At 34.3% G+C, this 26,246-nt stretch overlaps 1 protein-coding gene across 2 annotated transcripts; it reads right to left on the reverse strand.

Moving 5' to 3' along the window:
• Positions 1–8,357: 8,357 nt before the first annotated feature.
• On the reverse strand, positions 8,358–26,244 carry LOC116303678 (uncharacterized). Of its 2 annotated transcripts, none has more exons than XM_089026449.1 (12): positions 26,001–26,244; positions 23,174–23,398; positions 20,041–20,274; positions 18,943–19,176; positions 18,087–18,320; positions 16,989–17,222; positions 16,133–16,366; positions 15,036–15,269; positions 14,180–14,413; positions 13,082–13,315; positions 12,227–12,460; positions 8,358–9,902 (listed from the first exon to the last, which is right to left on the reverse strand). In XM_089026449.1, the coding sequence occupies exons 1-12, from the start codon at positions 26,032–26,034 to the stop codon at positions 9,439–9,441; spliced, it is 2,829 nt and encodes a 942-aa protein (XP_088882575.1). In that variant the 5' UTR covers positions 26,035–26,244; the 3' UTR covers positions 8,358–9,438. The 2 variants fall into 2 exon arrangements, with proteins under 2 accessions (XP_088882575.1, XP_088882574.1); XM_089026448.1 differs by lacking the exon at positions 26,001–26,244 and adding an exon at positions 25,062–25,860.
• Positions 26,245–26,246: the final 2 nt, after the last annotated feature.

The following is a 26,246-nucleotide window of genomic DNA, read 5'->3' on the forward strand; positions in this document are numbered from 1 at the left end:
ACAACTCCCTATTGGTTCTGGAAACATTGCAGGCTCGAGTTGTGTGTTAGTACTCGATGTGTAAATTTTGCAATTTAAATAATTATTGTATGAAGTATTATTGTATGAAGTATTATTGTATGAAGTATTATTGTATGAAGTATTATTGTATGAAGTATTATTGTATGAAGTATTATTGTATGAAGTATTATTGTATGAAGTATTATTGTATGAAGTATTATTGTATGAAGTATTATTGTATGAAGTATTATTGTATGAAGTATTATTGTATGAAGTATTATTGTATGAAGTATTATTGTATGAAGTATTATTGTATGAAGTATTATTGTATGAAGTATTATTGTATGAAGTATTATTGTATGAAGTATTATTGTATGAAGTATTATTGTATGAAGTATTATTGTATGAAGTATTATTGTATGAAGTTTTTGTAACATTTGAAAGTATCAATACTTCCGCGGTAAATCTTATCAACCTGTGTCAGGCAAATTTGAATGTTGCAGATTTAACAAAAACTAAAACCGAATAAAATGACACTAGCTCAAGATTCGAATAGACCTCATTCAAGATACAGTTGAATGCTCAAGCAATCTAAATTTACTAATGCCAGCAGTAGCTTGCTTATTAGTCATTCCGAGGTCGATGAAAAGACTGGGTCGAGGGAACGAAACATACGTCGTCTTGGAAATATGTCCCTAAAACAGTCCCACAATGCAATGCCAAATCGACCCAGTCTTTTCCTCAAACTCGGAATGGCTGATTGGACTATAAATTGAACAATGAGAGACTCAAAAGTGCTAATAAATCAGACGTAAATTCTATTGTATCGTTAGCAATCCTACCTTGTTTCATTGCCAAATCGTCCAACGTCATGGTAAACGGTGTAAGATAATCACACGGTACACGATACTATGCATTTAAACCAAGACATTGGATAGAACATGTGCATTCAACTGTATCTTGAGAAGAGCCTATTTTCAGATGTGTATTTTCATCGAACTGCTATCTGCCATTTGTCGCCGGTGCCGTAGACGCCGTCAATACTATCATCACACGAACAATAAAATTTTTTGTTGGTTTTGTAGCAGCCATACATGTGTTGATTACTGCCTTCGATGGTGAAAGGCCTTGTGGCTAAGCGTGCAACACGTTTTGACACCAAGGAAGCCCACTTATTCACTTCGTAACTCTTTTTACCATCCCAACCCCACCTCTGGCAGTTCTGAGCCAAAATTGACGTATCCTCTGGCAGTCTATCGAAGGAGCCACATGCAGCTGGGAAAGTGCTGTTTGCGTATGTATCGTCTGTAAAGTAACGCACTACATCTTGTCCAGCGGTGTTGTTCTTGGTCATGATACTCATTACTCGACCCACGGATTTCTTGTGACAATAGAAATAAATCTGGTGGAATCCCATCTTCTGCAGGATGTCCAACATGGCAGCTCCTCTTGGGACTATATTCTTGTCATTCCAACGAAAACCTTTCATGACGTCATAGGTTCCGTATACCACATTTGGTAATGGAGAGGAACTTTGTAATGTTAGCTTCTTTACGATCGTCCATCCACCTAACAATTATTGAATTAAAAATTAGCTTTGATACGACGCTTTACATACGTGCAAATTCCATTCCGAAAATTGCAACACATTCTTTCTTAACCGAATTGTATTATTGGGCATGACCAAAAGACGTGGCCGCCATCTTGTTTGATATAAGAAGATTGACTAAATTTGTTTCTAGCCAAGCCCATTCGTTTGCTTTGAGTTTGGCCAAACATGGAAACTATGGTATTTTTGCACTCATATTCCCCTACATTTGATGTTAATGAGCCAAAATGAAATCGGTATGGTGGGTCCATAAGAAGGCAGTTAACATAACGTATTCTGAGTTCGATGATTTGAATGTGGTCTAGCTTCGTACCATGTAAGGCAAGAAGGAAAAAAATGTTCAGTGTGCCTAAGGAGACCACAATGCACCAAGTTCTCTATTGCCCGACCAACTTTTCATTTAGTCTAAACAGGAGAGCATAAATAAGAGAGGGAAACTTCTTAATAACGCGCGAGCCATGTAAATTCCTGGTTGGGCTATTTTTAGTAACCGGATGCAGTTTAAATTTCGTCTTACCCTACTCCCGTGCGTCATCTATTTGCCTGCGCGCGCTCTTTCCGTTTCGTTTTTAGCGATCAAAACGAAGATCGCGCGTGCGCAAGTTAATGACGCACGGGAGTAGGGTAAGTCGAAATTTAAACTGCATCTGGTTACTAGTCTCTTGCTCTAAATAAACATTAGCTGACAAATTTCATTTAATAGCCGCCAATGTCTAATGTTAAATCAATATAAATGAAAAATTCAAAAAGCTTATATAAATACGGGACAATGAATACTAAACTATTCACCTCCATCTGTTGCCATGTCGCAAAACACTTCAATCGGGTTTCCTAGGTTTGAAGGGTCTATCCAGTATACACCTGTGCCAACTGAATCACCGCTGACCAGTATGTCCAAGCATGACTTTGCGGGGAAAGTTCTAGTTCCTTTGACTGGTTCTAAAATATAGAGCATGATGTGCATTAATCCGCGTTAAGCTAGGTAAAGTCGTGTACGTTTAACTTTTACACAGAAAAGCAGTAATGAATCCAGAAAGATTTTAGAAAGAATCCAGAAGGCGGGTTGCTTTTACCTAAATTGATCCAGTCCTATCCAGTAAATACATAACTTTTCTCTTTAGATTCTACACGACGCAATTTCATTCCCTTCGTTAAAGTTCTAATGAATGGGTTAGTGCTTCAGTTTCTGGCTACCCAAGCCATCCACTCTCTAGATCCGCCTAGCTTTGAAAAGGTAGAAGGCTTGCTTCGTGGTGTTAAAACATAGCAATCGCGCGCGGCCGCCATTTTGAATTAAGTAATAATGCAGAGATCCCCTCCCCTCCCCCGATAGAAGTGGCCAATACTGGAGCCCTTATGAAAAACATCTAGCTCCTCAGAGTCACACAGCTTAGTACTCAAATACGGGCCCTATTTCTTAAAGTGCGCCATTCGAATTCATGATTATTCATGCACAGCAATGAGAAATCGTACATGATTCTTACTGCAAAATCTAAAATCTTGATGCGTGCTGTAAACCCTACAGTATCAGAATCTAAAAACATTTCTTATTCAATTGCTATTTCGTGGTTTCTAAGGCTCGAATGTCAAAAGTCGAATTTCACAAGAGCAAAACCTAATAACATCAATAGGACCGCCTTGTTGTCCATTGTTTCAATAGGCCTTTTGCAATAGATTGACACGTGATTGTTACTGGATGGCAAAAAAAATTGTACTTCCTTTGTTTAAAGATTTTTTGCTGGATCATTAATGTCGCATCCAAAACCTTTTCAAAAATACTTTTTTTCCCTTATGAGATACTTTTGATTTCAAGATACAAAGCAGTTTAAAGTTTGTTTGCCATCCAGCAGAGCCTTCCCCAAGGGACCTTTGGCTGAATTGATTCGTTAGTAAAGTCATATATCAGCACGTGACTGTTTGTTGCAAAAGGCCTATTAGGTTCGGCTCATGTTAAGTTCGACTTTTGGGATGAACCTGATCAGCTAATTTTTTTATCTATTCATTTGTTTGTTTGTTTGTTTGTTTGTTCGTTCGTTTATAACCCAGAATCAGGCATTGAGGTATAGCGAGAGTACCAAAGTTGTATGTGCGAGCACACGCGTTTTGGTGCGAAAATTCCCGCCAAATCCACAGGTAGCCCAACAAAATAGCGGGAAAAGGGAAACTTTTATACAATTTTTAGTCAAACTTTAAATCATAGGGCTAGATGGCCCCTACAATCAGGCTCACCTGGGATTCTAAATGCTGTATTGGTCAAATAGATGCTGTTTGGTATTTTCTTATAAATCTTTGGTAATGACTCGTTAGTCTGTGAGTTCAAGTCACATTTTTTTGTCACCAGATGAAAGTTCAGACTCATACAACGTTCATCTTTGTCGCACTCCTTCAAGCATGTAGGGTAGTCTTTAGTGGTCCATAATTTGTACTCTTTACCAACCAAAGCGTAGCCAGCCTGTGAGCTGAATATTATTGGCAGGCACTGTTGCTGAAGACTTATGCTTACTTCCATCACGATGACGGTGATCGAGAAGAAAAAATCCCGAAATCTAAAAGAAAAGAGATATAGCTTCAGAAAATTAGATAATTGCTAATTAAGCAAAGCACTGACAACAGTTAACGTATGAGAAGACACAAAACCATGTTTTCTTTTTGCTGACAGCTTTCGATGTTTGCTTGTATACGTTCTAAAACCGCAAAGAGGTCGAACTTCGACGCAATCTCACGGCCAAACAAAGTCCGTCGGTGACCCCCACTTTTTTATTTGTTCGTTTTAACTTCTAGTCTGGTGTACTTTCATCATATGAAACATTTAGAAAGAAACAAAGTCTGACAATGGAATAAAAACATATTGTCGAAGCAAAGTAAAAACTTTTATAATTATAAAACAACAAGCTAAGGAATGTTCTACTGAAAAATACGACAAGTTAAGCAAGAGTTTCTGTTGAAATGTCTATATCAATTTTTGAAGCATTTGCAATCACACAAGATGAGCAAAAGTTGGATTCAAAAGAGAAAATTTCGAAGGCAATGTTTTTGAAGTAATTTGTATTAACAAAACTAAAACTACACACGTTTAAACAAGTCATCGTTGAAGTCCTACCAAAAGATGAGAAAGAGTTGGATTCAAAGCCAAAGTTCGAGGGGAATGCTTTTGAAGCAAAACCGTGCGCAGACTTTAAATCAACCTTTAAAAGCTACGTCACAAGCAAGTGTAATCTAAAAGCCAGACCGTGTATATACGAAACAAGTCATCGTTGAAGTTCGATCACAAGTCTCGTTGATATCTGAAGTATCTGTATGTTCTTCTTGATTGATGAAAAACATCGAGAAATCTAGTGTCAACCCGAATACGAAAAACTACACAATTTGGTACTAAGGTGAATAGATTTAAACAGAGTAATTTTTATCTAAGCCCTTTCTATATCGAATCAGAATTTGAACTGTTGATTTTTGCAAAGGGCCGAGGAAAACCTGAAAGTGAGAACTCAGAGAAAAACCCTCGAAGCACAGGGTCGCTTTGTGAGTAGCTAGCGCTCTCACCGCTACGCCAATCATGCTTCGATCCCAATACGTATACAGATTAACTCAGTAGAATTTTTTAGTCTTGAAGTGGGGCGATAAATTTTGAATAGTAAAGCAGCTGCCTGAGACAATTAAACTTAGCTTTCTACACTAAAAGACCGATACATTTCATAGAAATTCACTTGAAAACGTATGACCTGATGTCTTTTTTTAATTTGCCGAAGTTAATCTTTCAAGGTTACTTACGTTTATGTCTTTGACTTTGATCTCCATGTTGTCTCTTCCCAAGAGCCTGCAGCAGACCTTCAGTAGTGCAATCTTGTCATATACGTATACCTTATGATAGTTTTCGTAATTCCTTTTATCCCATCCCGCAGGTTTACCATGGTAATGTAATTAGCTAGCATGCACGTCCGAATAGAATACTTATCAGACCTTATTACAGGCCAGTTGCGCGGCGTAGCTAGATCTCAACCATAAGGGGGCAACAGGACGGCAACAGGGGGCTTCTTACGATAATATCAAATAGTTATGTTCTAGTTTGAGTTCCGTTATCAGGATGAGGAGAAAATGTAAAAGCAGAGATAGCCCACCTCCCCCCATAACCACTGCAATGGCACCGAGAGCCGATGCAAAATTTTAATTTCTAGGCATTTCCAAATAAAAACTATCAAAGAAATAAGGAATTACACTTAAAATTTATTTTTTCAAATTTTATTTTCTTAGAAATGGCAATCAAAAAAACCTTTGTCATATTTTGCGCTGCGTAGTCCTCCCGGAAGTCTTAAATTTCAAGTTTACACAGTCTTTTGCTTGTAAGAGCGGCAACGTAAGCGTTTTTTAAATTAAAATATTGTAATGACAAGAGTCTTATGTCAATTTATTCTATACACTTGTACCAATTGTTTGAAGGTAGTTCCCATATTGAGTTTGTAGTTTGTTTATGTTTGAATAAACTTTCTCATATGTTGCCCAGTGGCAGGTGTGTGGATCGTTTAGTTCTTTCATAAACTATTTGATCATGAAAACGCTTAATAAATGAAATAAAATAAAATAAATCTTATTTTCAATCGATTGGATCAAGGGTTAATTTACAGTGCATTCTTTTTAGTGACAAAAACCTCAGTGTTGACGGTTGGAGTGACGTTCCCTCACTGCAATATTTAATCGTTTTTGTTTTGCTGAACAAATTAGGGGGAGGGACAACAAGTATGAAATGTAGGCAGGGAGATGATTGATAATAACGCCAGTTCCCCTCCACTCAATCAAGGGTCAAAGATGTTTCACAGAGATCTTGGCATTTTTTTAATTATTATTATTAAACAGACAAAAAACACTATATATAGTTTGTTTCGCATTCTTTTTTCAGACATGACAGACACCATATTATTCGTCTATGATCCAAAGTTAAACACAGTCACAGAAAACCTTTCCGTTTTTCTTGGGTTATTTTTCGCATTTCTTTGACCGAGTAAGGACTAGGGCGAAATCATTAAATCCCAGAGTGTGGGGTTACTAAGGAATGGCAGCTCCCTAGTCCCTCCTCTGAGGATATTATACTAGCTGCTAATCTTCAATTGTTTTTTTTTTTTAATTAAAAACAAGTTGGAGGTTTAAATAGACGACTTGCACTAACAAGTCACGTGACCCCACCTTCCTTAAAATAAACAGTTGTGAATAGTTTTAGCTCATATTAAGCGAAAAAGGAGAAATGACATTAAAAGTAGATTTCATCGTTTTACAAGGATGTGTATGGGGAAATGCGCTGGATGGCAAGAGGTTGCCAGCCAACACTTTTGCCATACAAATCGGCTTGAAGATGTTTGATTTTATATTCAATGCCATTTATCCTATAATCAACATTATGAGCTAAAACTTCACCCTCTTACTAATGTTGAACTGCACTTTTCATTTCTGTTTGTTTTCTCACGAAGGCTCGTTTTAAAAAAACTTGTCATCGCTAATCACCACCGTAAGTACAGCAGCGGCGCAGCTCAAACGGGTTAGAACTGAAAGCATGTGAAGTTGCCTTTGGCAGCCGCTATACAGTCCATGTATATGACCCCGGGGCACAGCTCTAACCAGTTTGAATTAGTTAGGATGATTGATTTGAGAGGATCGAGGGAGGAAAAACCGGACTCACCTTTTAAGGGAGGTAGGGTCACATGACCTATAAGTGCAAGTCGTTTATTGTTGCATGTTGCATCTTTCATGTTGCTTACCAAGGTTGGAGTGTATTGTAGATAAATCATTTGTTAATAATGTTAGCACTGAAGAAATTGACCTAAAAAAAACCTAAAAAACGTTCAATCCAAGTATTGGAAAATACTCCATTTTACAGTTCCATTCAGTGACCACGAATAATAGTTCCTAGCCGAGACTGGAGTTACCGCGCATAGCAAAACTACACTTTATCATGCGCGGTAACTCCAGCCTCGGCTAGGAACTATTCGTGGTCACTGAATGGAACTGTAATATGGAGTATTCCATATCCTTGCGACTTTTTACGTCGTCCATATTGCATTTCGAGCTTAGTAAGCAACATGCAACGAAGCCTTCACCAACCTTTTTTGAAATAGCTGTAGAGCCTTTTGGCCTGGACATAATGTTTTTCCACTTCCCTGGAGTATTATTACTTTGTTTGGCGGTTGTAATGAGAATATATATCTTATACTCAATTGAAGAGAATGATACGTAATATGAAATGGGTAAACATTACGCTCGAGCTAAGAGAGTCCATTAACCGAACTGTGAACAGCAAAATAGACCCTTAACTTATTACCACTACCATTGGGAATCTGAGTATTACCATTGGGAATCTGAGCATTGGGAATCTGAGTATTGTAGAAGTAAAACAATGAGATCAAAGTAACTATTAGTCTCCCTTAAAAGTGGACCGTAGGAGAATGGAAAGAGACTAAAATGGCTGCAAAGGAAGGGAAACTATGGCCCAATTTTTCTTCTTTACTATTAAGACATTGACATTTTCATATAACAACTTGTTAAGTGAATTCTTGTTGGAAGCAAAATGCCAAGAGTTCCCCATTTCTCATCATGCTTTGTACCTATGCACATTAGCTATTGGGTTACTATATTCAAGAGGCAAAAAACTGGAAAAGGAAATTCCTACAGCATTATGGTAGTTATACTAAAATCACACTATCAAGAAACAGCTATAGTAATCAAGTCAATCACTTTAGGAGCACGATACTGATTAAATCAAAAATTAATCTCCGAAGTTCACCTTTTTATTCAATATATGACTAGCAGAATATAACAACTCGCCAGTAAAGGCATCTTACAGTACATGACTCAAGTTCTTTCTTTTAAAATTCTAAACCAGTAAAAAGTTATATTCCAGAAGTTTATGCTATAGGAATGATAAAATATTTTGATAATCCTAGAACTTGCACCAAGTATTTCCAATTGACTCCAATTTTACTCAATTTTCTCAATTTGGAACTGTTTTCATGTTTCTTCAAGTTTCACTCTCATCTTATCTTTATGGCTCCTCTAAATCAAAAATGTTTTAACTGATGTAATCTAATACAACGCTTTAATAACCCTTGACTGGAGCAGCCTATCTGTGTGCAGAAACATTCATACTTTAGTTGTTCTAGTGGACACAATAATTCCGTAAAGAATCACTAATTGGAAAGATGCCAAATAGTGGTGTTTACTGTACTCTGGCTTTTGATATTCTGCAAACTCAGACATTTCAATGACTTGTAAAATGTGTAGTTCCACAAATCATCCATACCCACCCCACAGAGGAATTTGGAATTCCTGAAGAGTAGGAGGGTCAGAGAAAGAACAACAATTACAGAGTTTGTATGGAAGAAAATTGGAATTTCCGGGGGGAGGGGGGCGTCTTAAAGAAATTCCTCCGTGAGGGGGGTATGGATAATTTTTGGAACTACACAATATCCTTTTACTGCTGCCAGTCATGATATGAAAAGTACCAATTACTTTTGATTGACAGCATCCCAAAACCAAATTTCAGCATGGTCCTAAGAACTACCGAGTTGGAAGTGTCAAAAACTGCAGTAAACAATAGAAAACAAGGGATTTTCACTTTCTTAGTACCCATTAGTTTTAGTAGTTTTCATGGATTTATGTGTGCACTATAACTAGGAGTTAATATGTACAAAACCTTAACTTTTCACGAGAAGGATTTTCTGAAAATTTAGAGGACCAATGTGTATTTGTATATATAATGACTGTACATTAAGTTTGTGTTAACCAGCCATGGCTTTATAATAATTATAAAATTAAAGAAATTTTCTGCATTTGAAGAAATAAACATATTAAACAATGACACCTATGGCAACAAATGGCTGTGGTTGATAAGGCGGTGGCAAATCACCTGCACGTATGCTTTCAGTCTCATCCAACACAGCACTATATGGAGGAGGAGGCACATTGCCCTCAAAGAAACCAGATACAGTCTGTCGAGCTTCATGTATAACATACATATGTCTATGGCGATTACGTCGTCCATTACGGCGCAAGCTTCTACGAGTTCTTTGAGATGTCCGGCAAGGACTTATTTGTAATCTAATAGGAGGTCTTTCAACCGTAGAATGTCTTTGACGACGTAGTAAAGAGGTGTGCCGCACAACACTAAATACCACAAGTATGATAAGGAATAAACATGTACAAACAGTTGCCACAACAACAAATGTAACAGGCAGGAAGTTGGTGGATGTTTCTATTTCTTCAATTTTTGCTTCAGTTGTAGAGTTTATAGGATGTTTTGTCTTTGTTGGCTCTGATGAAAAAAGAAATTACATATTAGAGGATTCTTTTTGAGGCTATTGTTTTCTGCTGCTTTTTGATTGGCTCCACTGCCCAAAGTTGGAATGTAAAGTTTTCATTCTACAATTTGATTGGTTCTTGCTGTCTAAGTGGGTCTGGTTATTGTAGTTGCACTGTAAAAGGGTTAGATCATCAATTTTTGTTTTCTGATTACAAATACACACACTTGCTAATTGTATCACAGGGGGCTCAATTTAAATAGAAATGAAAGGTAAAAATAAAAAAAATGGAAAAATTGATTAATTAAGTATATTTCTAATTTGAGGTCAAGATATTGTTCTCCATATTACAAGAGAGTAAAAAAATAAATGAAAAAATGCACTAGAATATGTTTTTCACATGTGTCTTTGTTTTCCTATATAATTTCTCTACGGTATCCCGTGACGTTGATATGTTAAGTCAAAGCAGCCATCTTTGTAACACAATACTTTCAACCAAGATTTCGCTGTCTTTTAAACTGTATGATTATTAACGGTGGCTAAAAATGGTAAGCAAACGACCCTAACTTCTTGATTATAGATAATGATTATTTCATGATGATCTTTTGGTTATCCATATGAAGAGTTTTACGCTTTTATACAAAACAAAACAACTAATTTAGTCTCTAACCCCTAAATACTTGATATAATGAATTTATAAACTAATTACTGATTACAATAATCCAGTTAAGTAAGAGGTTAGAGATAACCTGCACATCATCAAAGCTTGTATGGCAAGATAAGATGTAACGAATAAATTAATTGCCAATTATCTGTCACATTCAAGTGCCTTAAACCCTTGATTCTGGAGAAGGTATCAAGTTCCTGGATACCAATATTATATTTGATATATTATTTCAGGATTATTTGACGGAAAACTCTCAAATAAAATAAACAGTTGTGCAGAATGTTTGCATGGTCTCTTCCTTGAATCCATCAATTTTTCTCCAGGTTCTTTGGTTTCCTCCCTCCGCAAAATCTAGCAAGCTTAATTCCAATTCCATCTGTGAGTTATCTGTGCCTGATGTAGATCCACCCAGAGGTTGATTCTGGGTTTGATCTTTGATTTAGCTGTGCGCTGACTTAGATCAGTCCAGAGGTTATTTCAGGGTTTGATCTGATTTAGCCATGCCCTGATTTAGATCAGCCCAGAGGCTTTTTCAGAGCACTGATAAAATTTAAAAAATAATTGATAAAATTGATATAAATATTTGACAGGTTTGAAGGACAGCTTCTAGTTTCAGTTCATGTTTATTTTTGGCCTAAAGCCTTTCTCAAAGATAGCTGATCAAAGCTAGATAAAAACTTTTTGAAAAATGTTTCAAACTCTCCTACATATATTCCGAAAATACAGAGTCATCCACAACTTTTCTTGCATTTAAAAGCTCATTTTACTCATTCAGGGCTTAAAACAACGCAGGTCACTTAACAGCATAAATGTCTCGCCAGAATAACTTGGAACTTGTCCAGTCAAATCCTCGCTTTGCCATTTACTTTTACTTTGTCAGAGCAATTCTCTTAACTCTGCCCCTTAATGAAAAACCTAGTCTCCTTTGCAGCCTTTCTTAGTGTTGGTCTAAAAAACCCTCCCCATTAGTGTAAAAACCTGATTGAAGCTTGGTTTCATTCATTGATTCATTTAATGTATCATTTATTTCTTAATTGTTAATTTTCATGCACTTGCTTTTTACTTAAATATTTTTCTATATTTATTTATTTTTCTCTAATAAATTTTTCTGTAGCATGCTCATGTTATGTCCGTTAAATAGGTTTGTTTACATAGGTAGATAAAGCAACATCATATATAGAGGATATTACATGGGCGCACGGAGATAGGAATTTTATCCTTGAGTGTTCAATTGATATCTCATGAGTGAGCGCAGCAGTGTTTATTATATAGATATCGATGAAACTTAAATAAAACAAAAGCTCAAAATTTCTTTATTAAAATATGTTACTATGTCAACAGCGATATCTTCACGTGTGAAAGATATGGTATCTTCCACTGGTGAAAGATATCAAGTTTTCGACACAAGAAAAAAACTGGTATTTCATTGTTTTCTATGTAATAATGCTTTATATTGATTGCACGCTCAGTAGTTTTCTTGTTTATATGAATGATTGTTTACAAATTACTTCAGCCCTGGTAATGAACTAGTAGTGTGAAAGCTGGGTAAGAATAAAAAGACATGGTGGAAACCAATTCCATATAGTAATCATATTAGCCACGTACAACAACATTCTACATACTGATTGAAGCTTTTGATGTAGAATTATTACATAATGGTAAGTTACTTACCTGACTTTTTATCCAAAATTTCCAAAATTTTAGAATAATTAACAAAGAAGCATCTTCTATGTTCATCCAAAATGCTTTTCGATAAAGCATAGGAAGGATGCTTCATGACATGACATTCCCAAAGACCTTCCAGACAATGATGTAATTCCTTTACTTCTTTACAAATATGAGTCACATTTCCATTGAATTGGACATAACATGATCTTGCTAACGATTCATTACACTTCTTTTTGCCTGAAAAAACAACATGAAATTTCATGAAAGAGCATGTTTGATGGTCCAATACACAAACGAATAATTAAGTGTAATTGATTGGATCATATCATTGGATATATGGATGCAGTCTGATATGACTCAAGTCGTAGGTAATTAATGTGAGCAATTTTGATAGCATTTTTGGTAAAAAAAGCCAAACTATTTGAGAATACTTAAAAGAATGCTGTTTCATTTCAGGATAACAAAATAGAAATTTGATACCAACTTCACATAATAATTGCTCAATCCCAATTAGTATACATTGTTACAAGACAGCCTTATTAATAAGTTTAATGCTCATAGATAACTATAGATAATACATGTATATATATAATATTATAATAATATATACCCTGTGAGCAGAGTCTTTTTCTCTACCTGCCATTTTAAGATACTTGTTGACTACAATGTCTTGATAAGTAAAAGTAAGACAATCTAAAGGTTTTTATTAAGTTTTGAAATGATAGGTGAAGATTATGGTAGTTTAAGCTGGAGAATTTTGTTACCAGAGCGATTCTTGCATCTCTGACCCTTGGTGAAAAACCTGATTGAAGCTAATGTATTTAATGTAGAATTATCATATGAATGGAAGTGACTTACCTGACTTTTTATTCAAAAATTCCAAACTTTTAGAATAATTAACAAAGAAACATCTTCTATGTTCATCCAGAATGCTTTTCGATAGAGTATAAGAAGGATGCTTCATGACATGACACCCCTGAAGAACATCCAGACAATGATGTAATTTTTTTACTTCTTTACAAATATGAGTCGCATTTCCATTGAATTGGTCATAACATGATCTTGCTAACGATTCATTACACTTCTTTTTGCCTGAAAAAACAATATGAAATTTCATTAATACATAATTGATTAATGTGAGCAATGTTTTACATACAGTAGCATTTTTGATAAGAAAAGTCAAACTATTTGATATTATTTAAAAGAATGCCGTTTTTATTTCATGTTTAAAAATGCATGAATAATTAATGATCATTTAGACCTATCAGGTCCTTCAAATCCATCACATGCATGGATCTTTATATACCTGACAATAGCTCAACATGGATATCTTTATATCATAAAGATTTTGAAATCTTTATAAAGGACCAAAAGAGTACAAGAGCATGTCACAAATAAGGACCCTAAATAATCATTAATTATTCATGATTTTTTGAAGTCGTTCAATAAACTTGCAGATCGTGTCTTATCAGGTCTAAAACCACTCGGCTATGCCTCGTGGTTCTAAACCTGATAAAACACTCGTGCTCATTTATTATACTATACATAACAAATTAGAAATTTGCTACCAACTTCACACAATAATTACTAGACCACAATACTATCACGGTAGTAAACATTGTTACAAGACAACCTTATTAATAAGTTTAATGCCTATAGATAACTATAGATAATACATGTATATATATAATATTATAATAATATATACCCTGTGAGCAGAGTCTTTTTCTCTACCTGCCATTTTAAGATACTTGTTGACTACAATGTCTTGATAAGTAAAAGTAAGACAATCTAAAGGTTTTTATTAAGTTTTGAAATGATAGGTGAAGATTATGGTAGTTTAAGCTGGAGAATTTTGCAGTTACCGGAGCTATTCTCACATCTCTGACCCTTAATAAAAAACCTGTGATTGAATTTATTTGATGTAGAATTATGACATGAAGTGAAGTTACTCACCTGACTTTTTATTCAAAATTTCCAAAATTTTAGAATAATTAACAAAGAAGCAACTTCTATGTTCATCCAGAATGCTTTTCGATAAAGTATAAGAAGGATGCTTCATGACATGACATTCCGGAAGAACTTCCAGACAATGATGTAATTTTCTTACTTCTTTACAAATATGAGTCGCATTTCCATTGAATTGGTCATAACATGATCTTGCTAGCGATTCATTACACTTCTTTTTGCCTGAAAAAAGGAGCATGAAATTTCATGAAAGAGCATGTTTGATGGTCCAATACACAAACGAATAATTAAGTGTAATTGATTGGATCATATCATTGGATATATGGATGCAGTCTGATATGACTCAAGTCGTAGGTAATTAATGTGAGCAATTTTGATAGCATTTTTGGTAAAAAAAGCCAAACTATTTGAGAATACTTAAAAGAATGCTGTTTCATTTCAGGATAACAAAATAGAAATTTGATACCAACTTCACATAATAATTGCTCAATCCCAATTAGTATACATTGTTACAAGACAGCCTTATTAATAAGTTTAATGCTCATAGATAACTATAGATAATACATGTATATATATAATATTATAATAATATATACCCTGTGAGCAGAGTCTTTTTCTCTACCTGCCATTTTAAGATACTTGTTGACTACAATGTCTTGATAAGTAAAAGTAAGACAATCTAAAGGTTTTTATTAAGTTTTGAAATGATAGGTGAAGATTATGGTAGTTTAAGCTGGAGAATTTTGTTACCAGAGCGATTCTTGCATCTCTGACCCTTGGTGAAAAACCTGATTGAAGCTAATGTATTTAATGTAGAATTATCATATGAATGGAAGTGACTTACCTGACTTTTTATTCAAAAATTCCAAACTTTTAGAATAATTAACAAAGAAACATCTTCTATGTTCATCCAGAATGCTTTTCGATAGAGTATAAGAAGGATGCTTCATGACATGACACCCCTGAAGAACATCCAGACAATGATGTAATTTTTTTACTTCTTTACAAATATGAGTCGCATTTCCATTGAATTGGTCATAACATGATCTTGCTAACGATTCATTACACTTCTTTTTGCCTGAAAAAACAATATGAAATTTCATTAATACATAATTGATTAATGTGAGCAATGTTTTACATACAGTAGCATTTTTGATAAGAAAAGTCAAACTATTTGATATTATTTAAAAGAATGCCGTTTTATTTCATGTTTAAAAATGCATGAATAATTAATGATCATTTAGACCTATCAGGTCCTTCAAATCCATCACATGCATGGATCTTTATATACCTGACAATAGCTCAACATGGATATCTTTATATCATAAAGATTTTGAAATCTTTATAAAGGACCAAAAGAGTACAAGAGCATGTCACAAATAAGGACCCTAAATAATCATTAATTATTCATGATTTTTTGAAGTCGTTCAATAAACTTGCAGATCGTGTCTTATCAGGTCTAAAACCACTCGGCTATGCCTCGTGGTTCTAAACCTGATAAAACACTCGTGCTCATTTATTATACTATACATAACAAATTAGAAATTTGCTACCAACTTCACACAATAATTACTAGACCACAATACTATCACGGTAGTAAACATTGTTACAAGACAACCTTATTAATAAGTTTAATGCCTATAGATAACTATAGATAATACATGTATATATATAATATTATAATAATATATACCCTGTGAGCAGAGTCTTTTTCTCTACCTGCCATTTTAAGATACTTGTTGACTACAATGTCTTGATAAGTAAAAGTAAGACAATCTAAAGGTTTTTATTAAGTTTTGAAATGATAGGTGAAGATTATGGTAGTTTAAGCTGGAGAATTTTGCAGTTACCGGAGCTATTCTCACATCTCTGACCCTTAATAAAAAACCTGTGATTGAATTTATTTGATGTAGAATTATGACATGAAGTGAAGTTACTCACCTGACTTTTTATTCAAAATTTCCAAAATTTTAGAATAATTAACAAAGAAGCAACTTCTATGTTCATCCAGAATGCTTTTCGATAAAGTATAAGAAGGATGCTTCATGACATGACATTCCGGAAGAACTTCCAGACAATGATGTAATTTTCTTACTTCTTTACAAATATGAGTCGCATTTCCATCGAATTGGTCATAACATGATCTTGCTAGCGATTCATTACACTTCTTTTTGCCTGAAAAAAGGAGCATGAAATTTCATGAAAGAGCATGTTTGATGGTCCAATACACAAACGAATAATTAAGTGTAATTGATTGGATCATATCATTGGATATATGGATGCAGTCTGATATGACTCAAGTCGTAGGTAATTAATGTGAGCAATTTTGATAGCATTTTTGGTAAAAAAAGCCAAACTATTTGAGAATACTTAAAAGAATGCTGTTTCATTTCAGGATAACAAAATAGAAATTTGATACCAACTTCACATAATAATTGCTCAATCCCAATTAGTATACATTGTTACAAGACAGCCTTATTAATAAGTTTAATGCTCATAGATAACTATAGATAATACATGTATATATATAATATTATAATAATATATACCCTGTGAGCAGAGTCTTTTTCTCTACCTGCCATTTTAAGATACTTGTTGACTACAATGTCTTGATAAGTAAAAGTAAGACAATCTAAAGGTTTTTATTAAGTTTTGAAATGATAGGTGAAGATTATGGTAGTTTAAGCTGGAGAATTTTGTTACCAGAGCGATTCTTGCATCTCTGACCCTTGGTGAAAAACCTGATTGAAGCTAATGTATTTAATGTAGAATTATCATATGAATGGAAGTGACTTACCTGACTTTTTATTCAAAAATTCCAAACTTTTAGAATAATTAACAAAGAAACATCTTCTATGTTCATCCAGAATGCTTTTCGATAGAGTATAAGAAGGATGCTTCATGACATGACACCCCTGAAGAACATCCAGACAATGATGTAATTTTTTTACTTCTTTACAAATATGAGTCGCATTTCCATTGAATTGGTCATAACATGATCTTGCTAACGATTCATTACACTTCTTTTTGCCTGAAAAAACAATATGAAATTTCATTAATACATAATTGATTAATGTGAGCAATGTTTTACATACAGTAGCATTTTTGATAAGAAAAGTCAAACTATTTGATATTATTTAAAAGAATGCCGTTTTTATTTCATGTTTAAAAATGCATGAATAATTAATGATCATTTAGACCTATCAGGTCCTTCAAATCCATCACATGCATGGATCTTTATATACCTGACAATAGCTCAACATGGATATCTTTATATCATAAAGATTTTGAAATCTTTATAAAGGACCAAAAGAGTACAAGAGCATGTCACAAATAAGGACCCTAAATAATCATTAATTATTCATGATTTTTTGAAGTCGTTCAATAAACTTGCAGATCGTGTCTTATCAGGTCTAAAACCACTCGGCTATGCCTCGTGGTTCTAAACCTGATAAAACACTCGTGCTCATTTATTATACTATACATAACAAATTAGAAATTTGCTACCAACTTCACACAATAATTACTAGACCACAATACTATCACGGTAGTAAACATTGTTACAAGACAACCTTATTAATAAGTTTAATGCCTATAGATAACTATAGATAATACATGTATATATATAATATTATAATAATATATACCCTGTGAGCAGAGTCTTTTTCTCTACCTGCCATTTTAAGATACTTGTTGACTACAATGTCTTGATAAGTAAAAGTAAGACAATCTAAAGGTTTTTATTAAGTTTTGAAATGATAGGTGAAGATTATGGTAGTTTAAGCTGGAGAATTTTGCAGTTACCGGAGCTATTCTCACATCTCTGACCCTTAATAAAAAACCTGTGATTGAATTTATTTGATGTAGAATTATGACATGAAGTGAAGTTACTCACCTGACTTTTTATTCAAAATTTCCAAAATTTTAGAATAATTAACAAAGAAGCAACTTCTATGTTCATCCAGAATGCTTTTCGATAAAGTATAAGAAGGATGCTTCATGACATGACATTCCGGAAGAACTTCCAGACAATGATGTAATTTTCTTACTTCTTTACAAATATGAGTCGCATTTCCATCGAATTGGTCATAACATGATCTTGCTAGCGATTCATTACACTTCTTTTTGCCTGAAAAAAGGAGCATGAAATTTCATGAAAGAGCATGTTTGATGGTCCAATACACAAACGAATAATTAAGTGTAATTGATTGGATCATATCATTGGATATATGGATGCAGTCTGATATGACTCAAGTCGTAGGTAATTAATGTGAGCAATTTTGATAGCATTTTTGGTAAAAAAAGCCAAACTATTTGAGAATACTTAAAAGAATGCTGTTTCATTTCAGGATAACAAAATAGAAATTTGATACCAACTTCACATAATAATTGCTCAATCCCAATTAGTATACATTGTTACAAGACAGCCTTATTAATAAGTTTAATGCTCATAGATAACTATAGATAATACATGTATATATATAATATTATAATAATATATACCCTGTGAGCAGAGTCTTTTTCTCTACCTGCCATTTTAAGATACTTGTTGACTACAATGTCTTGATAAGTAAAAGTAAGACAATCTAAAGGTTTTTATTAAGTTTTGAAATGATAGGTGAAGATTATGGTAGTTTAAGCTGGAGAATTTTGTTACCAGAGCGATTCTTGCATCTCTGACCCTTGGTGAAAAACCTGATTGAAGCTAATGTATTTAATGTAGAATTATCATATGAATGGAAGTGACTTACCTGACTTTTTATTCAAAAATTCCAAACTTTTAGAATAATTAACAAAGAAACATCTTCTATGTTCATCCAGAATGCTTTTCGATAGAGTATAAGAAGGATGCTTCATGACATGACACCCCTGAAGAACATCCAGACAATGATGTAATTTTTTTACTTCTTTACAAATATGAGTCGCATTTCCATTGAATTGGTCATAACATGATCTTGCTAACGATTCATTACACTTCTTTTTGCCTGAAAAAACAATATGAAATTTCATTAATACATAATTGATTAATGTGAGCAATGTTTTACATACAGTAGCATTTTTGATAAGAAAAGTCAAACTATTTGATATTATTTAAAAGAATGCCGTTTTTATTTCATGTTTAAAAATGCATGAATAATTAATGATCATTTAGACCTATCAGGTCCTTCAAATCCATCACATGCATGGATCTTTATATACCTGACAATAGCTCAACATGGATATCTTTATATCATAAAGATTTTGAAATCTTTATAAAGGACCAAAAGAGTACAAGAGCATGTCACAAATAAGGACCCTAAATAATCATTAATTATTCATGATTTTTTGAAGTCGTTCAATAAACTTGCAGATCGTGTCTTATCAGGTCTAAAACCACTCGGCTATGCCTCGTGGTTCTAAACCTGATAAAACACTCGTGCTCATTTATTATACTATACATAACAAATTAGAAATTTGCTACCAACTTCACACAATAATTACTAGACCACAATACTATCACGGTAGTAAACATTGTTACAAGACAACCTTATTAATAAGTTTAATGCCTATAGATAACTATAGATAATACATGTATATATATAATATTATAATAATATATACCCTGTGAGCAGAGTCTTTTTCTCTACCTGCCATTTTAAGATACTTGTTGACTACAATGTCTTGATAAGTAAAAGTAAGACAATCTAAAGGTTTTTATTAAGTTTTGAAATGATAGGTGAAGATTATGGTAGTTTAAGCTGGAGAATTTTGCAGTTACCGGAGCTATTCTCACATCTCTGACCCTTAATAAAAAACCTGTGATTGAATTTATTTGATGTAGAATTATGACATGAAGTGAAGTTACTCACCTGACTTTTTATTCAAAATTTCCAAAATTTTAGAATAATTAACAAAGAAGCAACTTCTATGTTCATCCAGAATGCTTTTCGATAAAGTATAAGAAGGATGCTTCATGACATGACATTCTGGAAGAACTTCCAGACAATGATGTAATTTTCTTACTTCTTTACAAATATGAGTCGCATTTCCATTGAATTGGTCATAACATGATCTTGCTAGCGATTCATTACACTTCTTTTTGCCTGAAAAAAGGAGCATGAAATTTCATGAAAGAGCATGTTTGATGGTCCAATACACAAACGAATAATTAAGTGTAATTGATTGGATCATATCATTGGATATATGGATGCAGTCTGATATAATATAATATGATTTATATAGTGCCTATACAAGTCGGCTCTAAGTGCTGTAAAATATATATAAATTATAATTCAAAAGCTAGTTTAAACAAATGAGTCTTAAGGTTTTTCTTAAAAGTTTTTAGACATGAAGTGTTTCTAAGAGGAGACGGTAGTGAATTCCATAGAACAGGAGCAGACACAGAAAAACAACGATAACCATAAGATTTAAGATTGTACGGACAAGTAACAAGAAGCAGTTCCTTGGATGAGCGGAGAGTTCTTTTAGGTTTATACACAGTTATGAGATCAGACAAGTAGACAGGAGCCAGACCATGAAGTGCTTTGAAAGTGAGGAGTAGAATCTTGAAATTGATGCGATGTTTCACAGGAAGCCAATGCAGAGAACAAAGGACAGGAGTGATGTGATTATACTTCTTGGAGAGAGTTACAAGACGAGCAGCAGAGTTCAAAACATATTGTAATTTATCAATTTGAGCATTAGGTAAACCATATAGAAGAGAATTACAATTATCAAGCCTGGATGTCACAAAAGCATGGACAAGTCTTTCAGTAGTATGGACGGAGATAAATTTACGAATACGAGCAATGTTACGCAAATGATAGAACGACGTCTTACAGATATTATTAACATGAGGAACCATTGACATCACAGAATCAAAGATTACGCCAATATTTCTTTCATTACAGGATGGTTTGATAACCTGATCGCCAAAGTGTAGAAGAGGAGTAGACAGATGAGGATTATACTTCGAGGACAAGATAAGGAGTTTAGTTTTTTCTTTGTTAAGTTTAAGTTTATTTTCAGTCATCCAGTCATTTATTTCACAGAGACAGGCTTCAATTCTTTTTATAGTTAAGTCAGTAGAAATATCATCATTGCAACTGAAAGGCATAAATAATTGGGTGTCATCAGCGAAGAAATGGAAGGACATTTTGTGACGACGGAGAATATCAGCTAGTGGTGACGTGTACAACAAGTAGAGAAGCGGACCAAGGACCGAACCTTGGGGTACACCACAATTTATATCAACAATTTTAGAGAACGAACCATGAACAGAAACATACTGCAAACGATTACAGAGATATGACTTAAACCATTTAAGAGCTGTTCCACAAATTCCAAACTTTGAATACATACGATCAAGAAGAATAGTGTGATCAACAGTGTCAAAAGCTGCAGATAGATCCAGAAGAACCATAGCAACACCAGAACGATTATCAATTTCTTTAAGGATGTCATTATGGACACGAGTCAGGGCAGTTTCACAGCTATGAAGTTGTTTATAAGCAGACTGAAGAGGTTCATGCATGTTGTTAGATGACAAATAAGCACAAAGTTGATCAGCAACAACTTTTCCAATAATTTTAGAGACAGTCTTAAGATTTGATACAGGACGGTAATTAACGAGTTTTTCATGATCCAACGATGATTTCTTAAGAAGAGGTTTGACAATACCAGTTTTTAAAGAAGGATATGATATGACTCAAGATATGACTCAAGTCGTAGGTAATTAATGTGAGCAATATCTTTACATACAGTAGCATTTTTGATAAGGCAAGTCAAACTATTTGAGAATATTTAAGAGAACGCTGTTTCATTTCAGGATAACAAAATAGAAATTTGCTACAAACTTCACATAATAATATTTTAAAATGTTTTTACTTGAACACAATTAGTATACAGTTTTAAAAGACAACCTTAATAATAAGTTTAGCACCCACAGATAACTATAGATAATAGACAAGTCCAACTAATGGTCTGTTATCAATGCTGCATTCTGATTGGATAGGCTACTACTAGAGGCAAAAAGTGCCGGCTTTGAAAACCAAAATATTGTTTGCATCTATATATTATGAGTCGATATTGCCCATTGGCCTTCAGCCTCGTGGCCAGTTGGCTCTTAGCTCATTCAGCTGGCTCCAGGACTAATTGCTAAATATATACCCTTTGAGCAAAGGTTTTTTCTCCACCTGCCGGTTGCTCTCCCATAGGTAAAGAAAAAAACCCCGATTGCAGGGTAAGTTAAAAATGATCCTGTTGTTTAATTATAAAGTGCACTTTTAATTATTTCCAGCTGGGATATTAGTGTTGTGATTATTAGCTGCTGGTGCTCGTACCATGTACAATCTTAACCTACAGTTAACACTTTTATATTGACATTCCTACTCCTTTATTATAGTTCTAGAAATTTCTTTAAAGATCATCGACTGCTTGATGTCTTGAAAGTTACAAAAAAAGAACAAAGTCATAAAAAGCATTCATATGTTTTTTGATGATGACAGAAGAGTAGAAAAAAAATCTGTTGATTAGCACAGGAGGAAGCAAAGCCCTCGAACTATTTCCTTTGTGGATAACCCCAATACAATCCAGTTCAAATGCTAAGATACTCAAGAGTCAAATCAAAATTCCATGATGTTATTTCTCGAGACTCTTGAGGTTTGAACTGGATCTTTGTTACTGCTTGAAATGAATTTTTGATACTATTAGGTTTCCAAAAATACATTTTTTCATGGTTGCAACATCTTACAAAGTCTTCAAAATGACAAGCAACATTAATTGCCAGAAATTAAGTCTGGGCTAAGCTAAGTACAGAAATTTTGGAACAAAAATTACAACTCTTTCCTTGAAAACAAAATTTGCTGCACAAAATAGATTTCTCTTTTGTGACCGGTCGCGTTTGAGTTTACAAACAAACTTGACAAAAGATTTATTCAAAGTTATGAACCATAAGGAAATACTCCACATTTCTGCCCCCCTCAAAACTTAGCCGAAACTCACCTTTTTCACCATTAATACAGGAGGCATAAACGTGTAGTTTGAAAGATAACACCCTGTACGTAAAACGAAGCATTCTGTCCTCGGAGTGCTCACAGTCTGATTGCTTTAGCAAGCATTCTTTTAACTCTATGACTTCTCCACAAAGGGGTGTAGAGTTTTCGTCGAAGTTCTTTTTACATTGTAGTAATATCTTTGCTGAACAGTTTCCTTTATTAGTAACACATTCTTTGAAATAAGGAGAAAAAAGAGAAAATTCGATTAGGAATTAAAATGACATATGTACAAAAATAATTCCACAAAAAAGTTAATGCTGTATGATTTTGATGGGTTTATGATAAAGAAATTATTTTAGAAATCAATGAAAATACACGATGTTGGAGGAATATGAAAATATAAACTAAAAAAAAGGTTTGGCAACAAAACATTTTGTTATTGAGGAAATTCCAGCATTGAGAAAAGGGATATTTGAAGGGATTAAAAGTCGTCGAACGAGTTCAAGAACATGGTTAAGTGAGATAACAGAGTCAAATTAACATCACAGATGCAAAACAAAACAAAAACTACTAAATACCTCGTGTTTAATTTTTTTCTAATCAATCATTTGTTTTCTAAGCAAAAGGGACTAAAGGAATACAAATAACGCTCATAGGTTTCGTTCATAGCGTTCATAGGTACGGTCGCACAGTACTGTATTACCGTACGGAGGGTAAAAGACATGAGAATAATTATGAAGAATAGTTTAATGTGGCCAAAACCGAGAACGATAGATTCGACCAAATAACAAAAGGTTCAATCACAAAACACTAACGAGCCGCATGAAAACCATATGTGGTAAAGAGATTTTCGAAATTTGAAATAAAGAAGATAGTTTGGTGTTTTGATCATTAAACAACATATGGAATTGCTGGTTTAAAGCAAAACTTCAAAAATAATTCGCCGACTTGGAGGAGAATATATTGTTTGTGTGTCTGTTATTGTTTGCGCGATGTTGATCGATCGATCGAATTGCGGGTTGTTTTCACGCGAAGCATGATACAAGATGTTATTATTTCCAATAAAAATCAAAGCGAATCCCTAGAATGAGAACGAATCATCGAAATGTCATTTCTTGGCCTAATGAAAAAGACAGCTAGCTTCGATTTGAAGATTTTTCTTTGGCTGACAGTCGCGATGAATCTTTTTATTTGAAGGTGCTTTTATCGTATATGCATCAGAAATAAGATTTAATAAAATCACACACAGAGAAAAACATGTAATATTTATGTTGTTTATGACTCAAATCACGAAAGACTTCAAACCAGCAAATAACGATGTTGCTGGTTTGAAGTTGCGTATCGAACGCCTATCTTTTAACAACAATCTTGACATTTTCAATGCAATGTTTAGATGATCAAGCTCAGATTCAAGTCGGCAAAGTGCTTCTTCGAGTCAGCTACCCTCTTGACTCGTTCGATATCATCTCGTGGACGTATTAGGATTAAATAAGAAGCTCAAACTATCGAAGTTTTGGTTGGTTTTCACGCAAAAATCCGATCAGGGAAAAACACTGCCAAACAGTTTAGGGGCAAAAAGGGATTTCTATGGCTTCTATAGAACTTTCATTTTGATTTGCTAGTTTTGAGCTATACAAGGGCTAATAAACTTTAAGCATTTAACCTCGGAAGACATAAGTCGGTAGAAAAAGCGATAAACGTGCTAAAACCACGAATATTTCAGGAAACTTGAAGACTGTAAGCGGCTTTTGGTCAAATTTCAAGAGTTCTGACTCCATTCCGTTTTACTCCAAAATAACGCTTCTCGGACGTACAATTTCGAGCTGTTTCCAATATTATAACGTGTCTTCGTTATAATAAACTCATAAGGGATCGAACTAGGATCGTATACTCACCAACAGTCGAGAAAATACTAAATAAAACGACGATACTTGCCGAGAACCATTTCACAGACGCCATCTCTTCATCTCTACTAACAAGAACCCATTGCAATGTTTAGCGATTGTCTAAATATGGAAATAATACCGCCAAAGTCGATAGGTGATTGGCTGAATCTCACATCCAGCTGTCAATTAAGCTTGGTAATCGATCGGCCTCTGGCTTGAATTACAAACCATTCTTTTCTCATAAGAGGGAGAGAGGTCCTTTTATCTTCCAGCCAATCACAGCGTGATGTTAATTTTCTGTCGGATTTAGTCTTTCCTTTGCGAAGCCGCACGAAAACACAAGTAAATCCATTCGACGACAAAGTGATCTTTTGCTATTGTTTTCTCATTGTGTAACTTGTAGAAAATTTTGATGGGTTTTTAAAGTGTCTTTCACACACTCCTTCATAAATCAACCTTTCCTTTTAGTCAAAAGAGACCAAGTGCGGCTTTTTTGTGTGTTCAAAGTTGGAAAAAGAAGCTAGCGTTTCTACCAAAGCAAACTTTAACACAAACAAACCTTTGCCGCCACAATCTTAATCTGCTCTTCTTATGTTAATTTTCTTTATTCGGTTGGCGACCATCTTTAATTGGAATGGATAAATAATGTAGAATCACTAGCAGTCATCTCAAACAAAACGAACTTCGACTTTTTAAAATTATTAAGTGCAGACTCAACTATGCAAGGAAATTCTTCGGTATCGTTTTGATTTTATTGTTATCTTTCACGCCGTTTGCCTGTACGAAAAGACCTTGTACCATCTCTGGTATAATATATATTTGATCAACCTTTTTCATTATTTAACCTAAAAACCTTCGGGCTTCTCGTCCGCCATGGTATCAACATCCTATAAATGAAAATTTATCTAACGTTACAAATAATTATGCAGAAACGAACCCGCAACCTACCGCAGTCACTGGACCTTGTACCATGTTGTACCATACTCTCCTCCTCATGATTTTTTCTCTTCCTTCGCCTTCGGGCTACTAGTCTTCAGGGTTCACAATGTATATGTGTCGGTGCATCGTATCGGCGAAATCTAACCGCATTACAATCTTCATAGTTATTAGCACAAAGAACGGCAATGGCCACAATGACTTGATCTCGTACCAGGGACGTCGGAGACGGGGGCTAGGGGGGCTATACGGCTCCCA

The sequence above is a fragment of the Actinia tenebrosa genome, unplaced genomic scaffold, assembly GCF_029948245.1.
Source record: "Actinia tenebrosa isolate PJP-AT-01 unplaced genomic scaffold, QUT_ActTen_1.0 PGA_scaffold10__47_contigs__length_13832649, whole genome shotgun sequence".
In the NCBI taxonomy this organism is placed as follows: domain Eukaryota; kingdom Metazoa; phylum Cnidaria; class Anthozoa; order Actiniaria; family Actiniidae; genus Actinia; species Actinia tenebrosa.